This window comes from Hordeum vulgare, chromosome 3H (assembly GCF_904849725.1).
Source record: "Hordeum vulgare subsp. vulgare chromosome 3H, MorexV3_pseudomolecules_assembly, whole genome shotgun sequence".
Taxonomy (NCBI): domain Eukaryota; kingdom Viridiplantae; phylum Streptophyta; class Magnoliopsida; order Poales; family Poaceae; genus Hordeum; species Hordeum vulgare.
In genome coordinates this window covers 474,558,441-474,570,240 of record NC_058520.1, presented here as the reverse complement: position 1 = coordinate 474,570,240, position 11,800 = coordinate 474,558,441, and the positions used below count along the sequence as shown (strand labels likewise).

At 45.9% G+C, this 11,800-nt stretch overlaps 1 protein-coding gene across 1 annotated transcript; it reads right to left on the bottom strand.

The window, feature by feature from the left end:
* Positions 1-1,775: 1,775 nt before the first annotated feature.
* LOC123440213 (probable WRKY transcription factor 75) lies at positions 1,776-7,485 on the bottom strand. The gene is made up of 2 exons (XM_045116782.1): positions 6,955-7,485; positions 1,776-2,328 (listed from the first exon to the last, which is right to left on the bottom strand). The coding sequence occupies exons 1-2, from the start codon at positions 7,470-7,472 to the stop codon at positions 2,151-2,153; spliced, it is 696 nt and encodes a 231-aa protein (XP_044972717.1). The 5' UTR covers positions 7,473-7,485; the 3' UTR covers positions 1,776-2,150.
* Positions 7,486-11,800: the final 4,315 nt, after the last annotated feature.

Here is an 11,800-nt window from a genome sequence, read left to right as displayed (position 1 = left end):
CCTTCACCACTAGCAGCATGGATTTGGTCCGTGCCACGGTATTTTTCGTTCATGGTCACCTTCTCAAGTTCATTGGTTATGTGATTTGTGGCACCGCTGTCGACGTATCAGTTGTTGTCGATTCCATAGGAGCCATCAGCAGTTGCATCTACTTTTTCTTCGTCCTGCAAGTCCTCTTCATCTTCTTCGTAGCGGTACGAGCAGTCTGTGGCCGTGTGCCCAGGCTTGCCACAGATTTGACAGCGGGGCATACGGTCAGGATCTGTTGGAACCACCACGGCGACCCCCACCACAATTGTTGGGGCCGCCACTGGAAGACTTGCCTCGGTTGCGAGGACGGCCACGCGAAGGAGAAGATCCACCACGGCCGTTATACGCTAGCGCAGGATTTGAATCCGCCGGAGCCCTAGAAGAGTACCATCCGATGGTCAAAGTTACTCATCATGGAAAAGAGTTCATCGAGAGTTACCGACATGACACATGCGTCGGGGGCGGAGACGAGGGGATACTAGTCCATGCCAGCCCATGGAGGATGTGGGAGACAAGATCGACATCCGGAAGTGGCTTGCCGGCCGCGCCGAGTTCGTCCGCGAGGCCGTGCATGTGGGCGAAGAAGGTGGCGGCGGATTGCGACCCATTATGCGCGTTGATGAGTGTCGTGCGAATGTTGCTCACATAGTCGAGGGACCGTGACAAGAACATGCCTGCCAGAGCCATCCAGAGCGCGTGCGACGTGGTGATCGTAGTCACCTGCATGAGCACCTCTTTGGAGAGGTTGTTGAGCAGGTAGCCGAGAACCTGCTGGTCCTCCCTGACCTAGATTGAGTGGAGAGGGTTGGCTTCAGATGTTTCCTTCCCATCTTTGTCCTTGACGACGAGGGATCTGGCCGCCTCCGGTGTGGTGCCATCGACATAGCCGAAGACACCGGCACCCCTCATGTGCGGCATGATTTGGGCGCGCCACAAGACGTAGTTGGTGCGGATAAGTTTCTCCGTAACGAGGTTGTGGAGGTTTGGGTGGGAGGAACCGGAGGAAGACATGGCTTTGGGAACTAATGGCGATGTGGAGATCTAGATCGATAGGAGGAGGAAGGCTTTGTATACCATGTGCGATGGCGGAAACGTCTTGCCCGATGTGGGAGACGGTTGCGTGTTATATAGAGGGGCGCAAGATCCCTAGAGCGCATACAAGTCGGTTCAAGTTGATACAGCTTGGGGAGAAAGAAAGAGAGATAGAGATAGCTAATTACAACCGAATTTGGAGCTAAGTCTCAGCTAACTTAAACTACTCTACATAAGATCTCCTATATGATTACAACTCTAACCGAAACATGTTTAACATCTTCCTCTTCCCCTTCTGTGCACCCAATAATAATTTCGGACTAGACATTTTAGGTCATCACAAAGTTTCACACGATGCTTGAATACATTCATGATGTAAGTTGGGATGGATTAAGCAACAACCCTAACGAGAGCCTCTTTTCGAGCTTGTGTGGGGTGGCCATCGTACGCAAATAGTCGGTTGGTCATTTTGACGTGCAAATTTCGAAAAATTCCCTTTTGACATTCTACCATATGAAGTTGGTAATCCGAAATACTTCTCCTCAAAACCTGAGGAGATAAGATGCATCAATTTCAGAACACTTCCCATAGTTCCACTCGGGCGAGAACTTCCAAACAACATAGAGAATTTTATGGGGTTTAGAAGCTGTCATGTAGCAGCCGAGTATATGTTTATAATGCTCCTAATATTGTTGGCTTCAACATCATCACCCTTAAAGATCAATAAAGTGTCTTCCGTAGGTAGGATTTGATAACATTTATTTACACAATCACATCAATATGAGCAGGTAAATCACGGGATAGCAATACTAGAGTATTTATAGCCCGTGACAACACACATACAATTATATAGTACATAAAAAGAAAAGCATAACAAATATTGTCAAACCATATCCATTTTGTGCCTTATTTTGGATGTATCAACACGAAGAATGTAATTGCCAGAGCGATGAGATTAAAACATTATGCATATGTGCAGTTGTAGGCCCCCCCCCCCCCCTCCTTTACTCCCACATAGAGTATTATACTTGCATTTTTGTGGCTTGGCCAGGTTATATTATGGAAGCTTGCCGTCTGAATGTGGATGATTAGAACTGGGAGAGGAACTGGAGCTGCTTCAGGATGGGGCCGAGCGCCTCCATGAGCTTCTCGCAGGGGTGGTTGTGCACGCCCTCATACGTGGTCACCACGATGGCCGTGTCCTTGGCCAGGCGCTGCACCTGCTTCTTCACGTTGCATGTGGGATGGGTGCACCGGTAGTAGCTCCTTCATGGTCAGTAGTACAAAACCGATGAAGTAAGCATATGAAATGACAGGATAGTAATGGATTAATTACAGACGCAAGTAAAAAGACGGCAATGGATTAATTTGATGCTTAATCATAGTGAAAATTTGTGCACAACATCGACTCGGCGTGAATAATGCATGAAGTAAAAATTGCACAAAATCACTACTTTGAAGGCTAGATTTACAAAAAACAATGGTTACATTTTTATTGCAAAAAACATACGTCTTGTATAATCCTTTTGCAAAAACCATTGATCAACGGATCTGCCTTTTTTAAGTGAGATTATGACAGTTGGGGCCTGCCAATCAGGCTAACGTTCCATAACCTCACTTAACAGATACAGATCCGCTGATCAGTGATTTTTGCAAAATCATTACTAAAGACATGGTGTTTTCTGCCAAGAAAATGTATCTTAGTGTTTTCTTTAAACCTAACCTACAAACTGCTGATTTTCTGTAATTTACTCCCTTCATTTCTAAATATAAGCCATTCTAAAGATTTCAATACAACTACATACGAGTGTATATAGACATATTTTAACGTGTAGAATCACTCATTTTGTTTCGTATGTAGTCTATATTAAAATCTGAGCATCTCCAACGCCGACCCTCAAACCATCCACAACCGCCCAAACCATGTTGTCAGGACCGCGGAAGCCATCCAACGCGGTCCAATATCGGTCCGTGACGTGGACCATATGCGATTTCTTTCGCAAATCGTAGACATACGTGAGGGGGCTTTGCGGGAGTCTGGACACGAGAAACGTCGTTATCTACCCCTTGACCCACCCAAAAGGAAGGTGGAGCCTGCACTTTTGTATAGCATCACGCACTAGTTTCGCACGAAAATCCCCAACTTCTCCTCTTCCATTCCCCGCCACTCTCCGCTCACTTCCCGTTCTTTTCTCCCACCCACTCCTTCCTTCTACCGCCGACACATGTATCCATCGAAGAACCCGTCGGAGATGGAGCCGGTGGATCCGCGCATCACACTCGTCTGAAAGATCAACTCCGCGACGAGGCAAACTCGCTCCGTCAAAGCGAAGCCGCAATGGAGGACAGAGTAAAGAAGCGGTTGGTCACTAGTGGGCCTACTGGTGGCGATGGGCGTGGAGGTCGTGGTGGTCGGCTCGGCTACGTGGCATACGCTGATAAACAGACGCACACAGCACAGATGGCGCCGTGACGAGAGCCTTACAAGCCTCCGTACTACTATGTCGCCAAGTAGCTTGGCACCCCAGCCAGTACGGTGCCTTACATCATTGACATTAATGCGGCCCCTCTCTTCTCCGAGTATTCTTCGCTGCAGCTCGTCCGAGCGCAACCGACGACCGAGGAGCATATGGGTACCCACATGCTGTTCGCTGCAATGCCTAGAGCAGGGAGCAGGCGTACGATGCAGACAGGGAGATGCTCGACATCATCCACGACAGAGGCGGGGGAGGGGAAGGGGGCTATGAGGACGGGCAGGTGGAAGACTGGGATATCACCCAGTCCAACAACTACCAGCAACAGTCCTACACAAAGACGACCACACAGCAGATGTACACCCAGATCGGCGATGGCACACATCAACATCAGCATTGGGCCGCCGGAGAGTATTAGTCCGATGGGAAGGAGGAGGAGGAGGAGAAGGGTCACAACGACGACGATGATCCGGATGATACAACCGATGATCCAAAGAAGAAGGGAAGAGGAGAAAGCTTCAACATGCGGGAGGACGAGCTGATGTGCGAGGTATGGTTGGCCACTAGCCTTGATCCTTTCCATGGCACAGAGAAAAAGGGCACAACCTTTTGGAGGAACATTCACATACGGTTCCATGAACACAAGCGGTGAAGATCGCCGCCAATGCCGAGGACGCCAAGATGTTGACCTTGAATATCGACTCTTTGGATGCCGACGCAAGAGTGATGATGCAATCCGTTCGCTTTCAGATGTTGCAGCGGGAGAAATATGCGTTGGTGGCGGCTGACTATGAGGACGCGACGGAGGCGGACGCAGGCACGTAGGCAAAGGCTGCCTATGCGGTAGCGACAACACCTTCTTGATCGGGAAATAGCTGGATGGGATTGTCGGTCCGGCAAGACAGAAATGCACGTACTGTCGGACTGATGTGTTTTTGAATCCGGACATGTAAAAACTAAGCATATTTGCCTCTTTTTGTTGTGATCGGGCATGCGATCCGGTGCCCCGTGTGCATCGAATCGGAGTGCATTTCAATTTAAATTTACTAGTGAACATATACATGTTAGTGTTAAATGTCGTCCTTCCGCATTCGTGTTCACAGAATGATCCAATGTCCATGAACGAATGCGAAAGAAAATTTATGAATTACCATTAAAAATGTCCTAAAAATGCATATATTTAAAAATGAAGGGAGTAGATCATATGATCTACCATGTAAATAAAATACTTCTATTCAGGCCCAAAGCGTTCTTCGGAATATATTAATTGACATATGCTGCATCATGGGCGCTCCCCTTCATGTCCCTATTATTGTCAGCTTTGTTTAAGGCAAGGGTAGGGGCTCTGCCACTTCATACAAGGAGGAGAGAGTGGTCTAATTAATACTCTATTCCTAAATAACTATAACTTACTATATAATTTTTTTAACCATATAACCATGACACATAAGCAAATATGCGTGCAAAACATAAATAATATTTTTTTGCATTATTCTACGCTTGTAATGGTGCCACATCATCAATTTATGCCCATTAGTTATAAATAGTTTTTTGCATTAGAGTTGAATCTTCATATTGTGTTAGAAATTACATTTGTCAATTATAATTTTCACTCTTTTTTATACGCTTTGTATTTTATAGTTTCTAAGCTTATACTCATTTTCCATTAGTTTTAGATTTTTTTGTGGCAACAATTTATTCATTTTTAGCAACGTTTTCGCAACAACGTGTGGGGCATCATTTAGTTAAAAAAAACAAGGCAAAAAATGTATTACATCAAGGAAAAGACATAAAAAAGGAAACTAGAGTCGGAGCCCTCGGTGTTCTCCTCTCTCGTGCTATCCATTACTTGTGTAACGAAGATACAAGGTTCTTTACAAAGAATAACATGCGGGAAAGCAGGGAAAAGTGAGTTGGTGCCTTAATACGAAATCCACTAGGAATGCTCGCACTCAAAAAACCTCCTGCTAGGAGCACATCATCTTTGCTAAATGTGTGCTGAGATCTCCTTCAGAAGTAGTTTTTGTCATGTGTTCGTTTCATCTAATTTTGGACAGGTCTACAAAGCAAAGAGGACAAGCTGACATTGAAAGAGGTGCGAGTAAGTTGATGAACAGGGACACCGGTGCTGATGCATGTGCTGAATCTGGAAGAACTTATGATGATTGACATGCTAGCATTAGTGAGTAGGAGTATTGTAAATGTATATCACTATAGTTTATTTAGAAGATGTGATGCCTTAACAGTCTTGATAACCATTCTGCGAATCACCCTTTAGTTATCTCCATGATGGCCCTTTCGGCAGCCAGGAACTGATTCTCCTTTTATCGTACCATTACTTCCTTCAATCAACCCCGCCTTCTAGTCGGTTTGTGTGCTTAATCAAACTATTTGGATCTTTTTGTAAGTATAAATCATGCTAACGAAAATTGTGCGTTCACTATGTTTAATCTCTTTACAATTATAAAATACTCATAAATCTAAGACATTCTCTTTTAGTCCAATGTATAATCTCTGTTGATTTCCCTCAGGCTTTAGGTGTCGAAGTGGGCACATTTGAAAACTTTGTACCCTATGAAAGTTAGGATTTTTGTATGGTATCTATTACGTGGATATTTTCTTGATTGTCATTTTGCTTCTCTTAATTGGTTACACATTAGTTTGGCATTCATTTTGGACTCCCTACCTCTATATATAGCTCATATCTTTGGGAGCTGGCTTAATGGGATTCTGTGAGCACCAAGATCACCTTTTTACATTGGTAGAGAAAGAAGCATTACAATGTTTGATGATCATCCCAAAATATATGTCTTGAGTCTAATACAACTTTGTATTAGATCTAGTATAAAGTTAAGATATTTATTTTGGGACGGAGGGACTATCTCTTGCCTAGTACTAGTATTTTTAGTGGGAGAAACGGTAAAAGAAGGCGCCCGGCCGGTAGGCGACGGCTGCGGCGACCACTTCGTTTCCCGTCCATTGACATTTTGCAGGTCGACCATATATTGAAACAAACAAACAATCAATGCGGGATTGTTGGCGCACCCCGAGACTAACCTACAACGGCTACGTCATGCACATGCATGCATGTTAAGTTTACATGCATGGCATGGCGGCAGATTCAGTGGTTCGGGGGCGTTGAGCCTCCTGTACGTCCTCCGCTTCCAGCTCTGTTCCCAATCTCACAAGAACGAACGCAATCGGGCATGCAAATGCAGCATGCGAGTATCTATACAAGAAACTGGCAGATGCAAGACCAACGCATACTAGTGCATAAATATTCATACTAGCATTGGTACATGCAATCCTAAAACCGTGCGTGCTAATTTACTTAGATGCACATTCCGACATTCGCGCATGACTAACAGGATTAATAATATAGAGAAATTTACTTAGCCGATCGAACCGTACGTCGTACCTAGGGTTGGAGCTGTTCTTGACGGCCTTCTGCCCGTACTTCCTCCAGCGGTAGCCGTCGTCCAGGATATCGTTCTCGCTCCTCGTCTGGAACGCGAATCGCGGCTTGCTCACCTTCTTCTTCCCCGATCTCCCCGCGCTTCCCTCCGCCTTCTCCCTGTCTTTGCCACCACTTCCGCTGCCACCCGCCTCGCCGTCGTTCTCCCCGCCCTGAGTCCGATCCGCCTGCGCGGCCTGCTCCTCCTTCTGCTCTGGCGGAGCCACCGGACCCATCTGGAACATGGACGACCAGTCCAACTCCACCATCGCCGGCAGCATCGGCTGAGGGGTCAGATCAGGAGGAGAACACGGCCACGGCGGCGGGGTCAGCTGCTGGAGCGCTGCGGCGAGCGGGCTGTGGTGCTGATCGTTCGACGACGAGGCCAGCGGTGACGCGAGTGGCGGCGATGCCGACGGCGCCGAGAAGTAGGGGAAGCGAGGGAACGTGTGCGCCTCGTCGTCTCCGTGGAGATCATCCATCTCAAAGCTACGCGTTCTCAAATGTCGACTGTGCGTTATCGTCAATTTATAAAGGTGTAGGGTTTACCGCTCAATCTGGCGGATGTCTACGTACGTGCGGACATGTGAAAGAGAAGACACTCGAAGCTGAGACTGAGAGGAAGTTGTGCAAACGTGCACGCTCAAAGCCGGGAGAGAGAGAGAGACACACACACACACACAGGGAGCAGTATGAGTGTGCAACCATATCCCAACTACCTAAATTGGTTCAACCGCCCCGTCCGTTCCCGGCACAAGTGCATATGCATGGGGAGGCTTGCCGAATACTGTCCCCGTAAAAGAAGAGTAGCACCCCAATCGTTACACGCAGTACCCGTAAACCACAAATGGTGTAATTAACGAAACGTTGAAAATGACAAGTTCACGGGGCGTGGAGTTTCTACACCCAGGATTTGTTTAGATCCTTAATTACTCTCACCTTTGACGTCACGTAGAAACTGTCCGTACTGTTCTTCTCCTTTGAGTATGCGGGCACGATGGTATTGCCACGGCTTAGGCCATCTCTAGCCGATATCCTAAAAATTAACGGAGTAAATTTCTTAATGAAGTATATATATACTTTTTGTTTTTACCCGTTTTAGTTAATGCTATCAAGGAAAAATCTAAAAATAGCGCGGGTTACAAGCCTATCAATAGCGCACGTATCTGCGCTGCTCGTACGGCTCTACATTTAACTTTTAGCCGTAGCACGGGTGAAGCCACACTACTGCTATACATATGTAAGAGTAGCGAGTTTTGCGTGACCGCGCTGCTGCTAATAGCTACAGTGTTGCTATCTTAAGCGTGCTACTGTTAAATCCCTGTTGTTGCTACACACATAGCCCGCGTTATTGTTATTATTTTTGATATTTTTTCTACATCATATTTCGTCTGTATTTGTATAAATCTTGTACAATGGTCTCTATCAAATACCATACACACAATAGTCTCATCACATCATATACATAGATATCTAATCATATCATACACATACAAATAGTCTCATCAAATCATGGGTCAATAGCTCCTATGCGACATCTTTGAGGTGAATTGGAAGAAGTGCGACGTCTTTCGTCCGAATTGCCTCGGTGCGACACTTCTGAGCGAGGAAATATTCCAGACACGAAGTGACCCTTAATTTGAACTGATGCCCTCATTAGCTGTTAGGGGCTGGACCCACAACGTATCCATGTAAGCACGGGCCCTACTTGGCAGTGCATCTGGTTACGGGCCCCACTTGTCAGTGCATCAGGTGAAACGTGTCGTTGTGCCTGTCCGAGTGGGTATCCCTGTCTGAACCTGTGGTGCTCCCTCCTCTTCGTTCCCGGCGGTGAGCCAGCGGCGGCGGCGGAGCTTTTGTTCTGGGTGACAGCAGCGACGGAGCTTTCGTTTTCGGAGACGGCGGCGGGTGTGGCGAGTGAATCCGGAACCGCGTCATGTTCGGGTACCCATCTTGTTCTCCTCCGTGTTAAGTTAGATCTCACTGCATCGCCTCTGTTTCCCTCAGTTTTTGGTTGATTTGATCCAGATTGCTGGTTAGGCGAACGAGTACATTATTTGGGAGGTCATCCGGCCAGAGCTCAGAAGAAATCTGTAGGGTAGCACCAAAAGCAGCCACAGTATGCGCAAGATCATTACAAGCCCTGGGGGCAAAAGAGAACGAGCAAGCATTAAAATTTTGACGAGCAAGCATTAAAATCTAGAGACTTAATCTGAACTCTGCGACACTGAGCAGATGGACGCACTGAAGCGGTTCATTCTGCTCCTGGACAAGCACCGGGGAGAGCTCTTGCGGGTTGCTTGCATTTAAGTGTCTGATTCCATGAGTTGTAATAATAAAATTTCAGTTTGTGGCTGTCGGTCCAGGCCAGGGTTGCTTGGTTGAACTTGTTTTCATTTGCGAGTTGGCTGATCTGAGCCCAATTCCCAGGACATTTCCTTGTTGTTATGCCTGCTTTGAGGGTTTTTAGCCTTTTTAGCTGCTGGTAGTTTATGTGTGATGTAATCGAATGATGTCTGCTTCATTTTAATAAAATGGGGGCAGGGGACCCCTTTCTTTAAAAAAAGACTCTGATTTCTCTGAACAAGATGCCTTCCGGTGCCTTGGCAGTCTGACTCCACTTGCACGTACCAAAGTTCTCCATTGGTTCCGAAGTCTGAAACAATGCATAGATATATAATACAATTGTTTTGCATACGTAGCTTGAAGCTCTATCTACAGATGTGTTCTATTGGTTCAAGTTTAAAGCCTTTTCTACAAATGTGTTCCATTGGTTCAAGTTTGAAGCTCTGTCTGCGATGCATACAACACAATGCAGGCGGTGAGCACAAGCAATTCCTCTGCATCCCCTCACTCTCGTCGCATGGAATTGACGTCCTTGAGCCCTCCCCCTCGTCTGCGACCTTGGCCACGGCAATGCTGCACTCTGTGGTAGCGCTTAAGCTTGTCAACAGTCTGGTGTTGGGGTAGCCGAAGAGTGCGGCAATTCTTCAGTTAATAGAGTGCAACAATTCTTCAGTTAATCGATGGGGAGGAGCGTAACGTTTCGGTGGAGCTAGGCCGACTAATGAAAGCACAGCCCGCAGATCGTGACGTAGCCCTACTTCCTGATCCACATCGTCCATTCACATCGATCCAATGGTCCAGACAGGTGCGGGGTTTTGATGGGGTTTTGAGGCGTATTGAGATGTTTTCAAGGGTTAGGGTTGAGCATAACTAATTCAAAAAAATCAAAAAAATAGAAAAGGGGTGCCAATCATCGTTCTATGTGACTAACTCGATAGGAAAAATAAAAAACCTTCACAAACTTGGCTATCATGAACGAGGTTGTATGATTTTCAAAGGTTAGGATTGAGCATAAGTAATTCAAAAAATCAAAAAAATAGAAAACTAGTGCCAATCAATTTGAGTTGTTAGTATATGACAAAGTAAGAACATGTGTACTAGTTTTCCAATATTTTGATTTTTTTTTAAATTTTTATGCTCATTTCAAGTTTGACCAACATTTAAACAAGTTTCAAACATGAAAATGACAAACCAAGCCTGGATCCTTCTTAGTCACTCCAAAATGAAGCTTTTGTGAGGTTTTTGAAAGTTTGAAGTTCAACAACCAAAACTACTTGCCTTCACACATGAGTTTCAAATTAGCTTCATAGGGGGTAAATACCCCATTTCTAAGCAAGTTTTTTTGTCCACCATGTCTAAAACAGCCAAATCAATTTTATTTGTTAGTATATGACAAAGTAAGAACATGTGTACTGGCTTTCCAATATTTTGTTTTTTTAAAACAAATTGATGCTCATTTCAAACTTGGTCAAACCTAAGTTTGACCAACATTTAAACAAGTTTTAAACATGAAAATGACAAACCAAGCCTAGATCCTTCGTAGTCACTCCAAAATGAAGCTTTTGTGAGGTTTTTGAAAGTTCGAGTTCAACACCCAAAACTACTTGTCTTCACATATGAGTTTCAAATTAGCTCCAAAGGGGGTAAATACCCCATTTCTAAGCAAGTTTTTTTGTCCACCATGTCTAAAACAGTCAAATCAATTTGAGCTGTCAGTATATGAGAAAGTAAGAACATGTGCACTGGTTTTCTATTTTTTTTAAAAATATATGCTTATTTCAAACTTGGTCAAACTAGTTTATTCCTGCTCACGTGGGGGGCTGACAGGTCAATCTGACTAGTGGGCCAGGGAAGTAACCTCAGTGTCGCACCCTAGCTAGTTATACGGTGAAATGTGTCATACCCTAGCTATTTACACATCCAGATCTACGCCACTCTCGCCGCCGGCGACCACCAAAACCACGCAATCCAGCCTCGCCGCCGCAGATCAAGCGCCGTCGTGCGACGATCATGAGGCCCGGATCTTCCAGCTCGCACAGTGGCCATTCCGTTGGCGGAAACCGCTTCGACAAGGGGAATGGTGCGAAGCGGCCGGTGCTCGACTCTGACCCCGAACAGGCGGCGCGGGTTGCTTCCGACGCTGCTCGGAAGCGCGGCGCGCGCAAGTACACGAACTAGGGGATCGCGCTGCCGCGTGCGTTCCCTCGGCGCGAGGTGGAGGAGTACAACCGCCAGATGGCGGCGGTGGCGCGAAGTAGCTCCTCTGCCGCGGGTAGCTGATACGTCCAAAATGCATCACTATTTTGTATCATAATTTATCTCTATTCATTGATATATTTCACTTTTTGATGATGTACTTATAGTGTTTTGGCTTATTTTACACAGTGCCCAACTTTCTGGTGCCGAAACAGCAGACGCAGGATTCAGCGAAGAAAATAGCAGGAAGAGTTGCAATATTAGAACA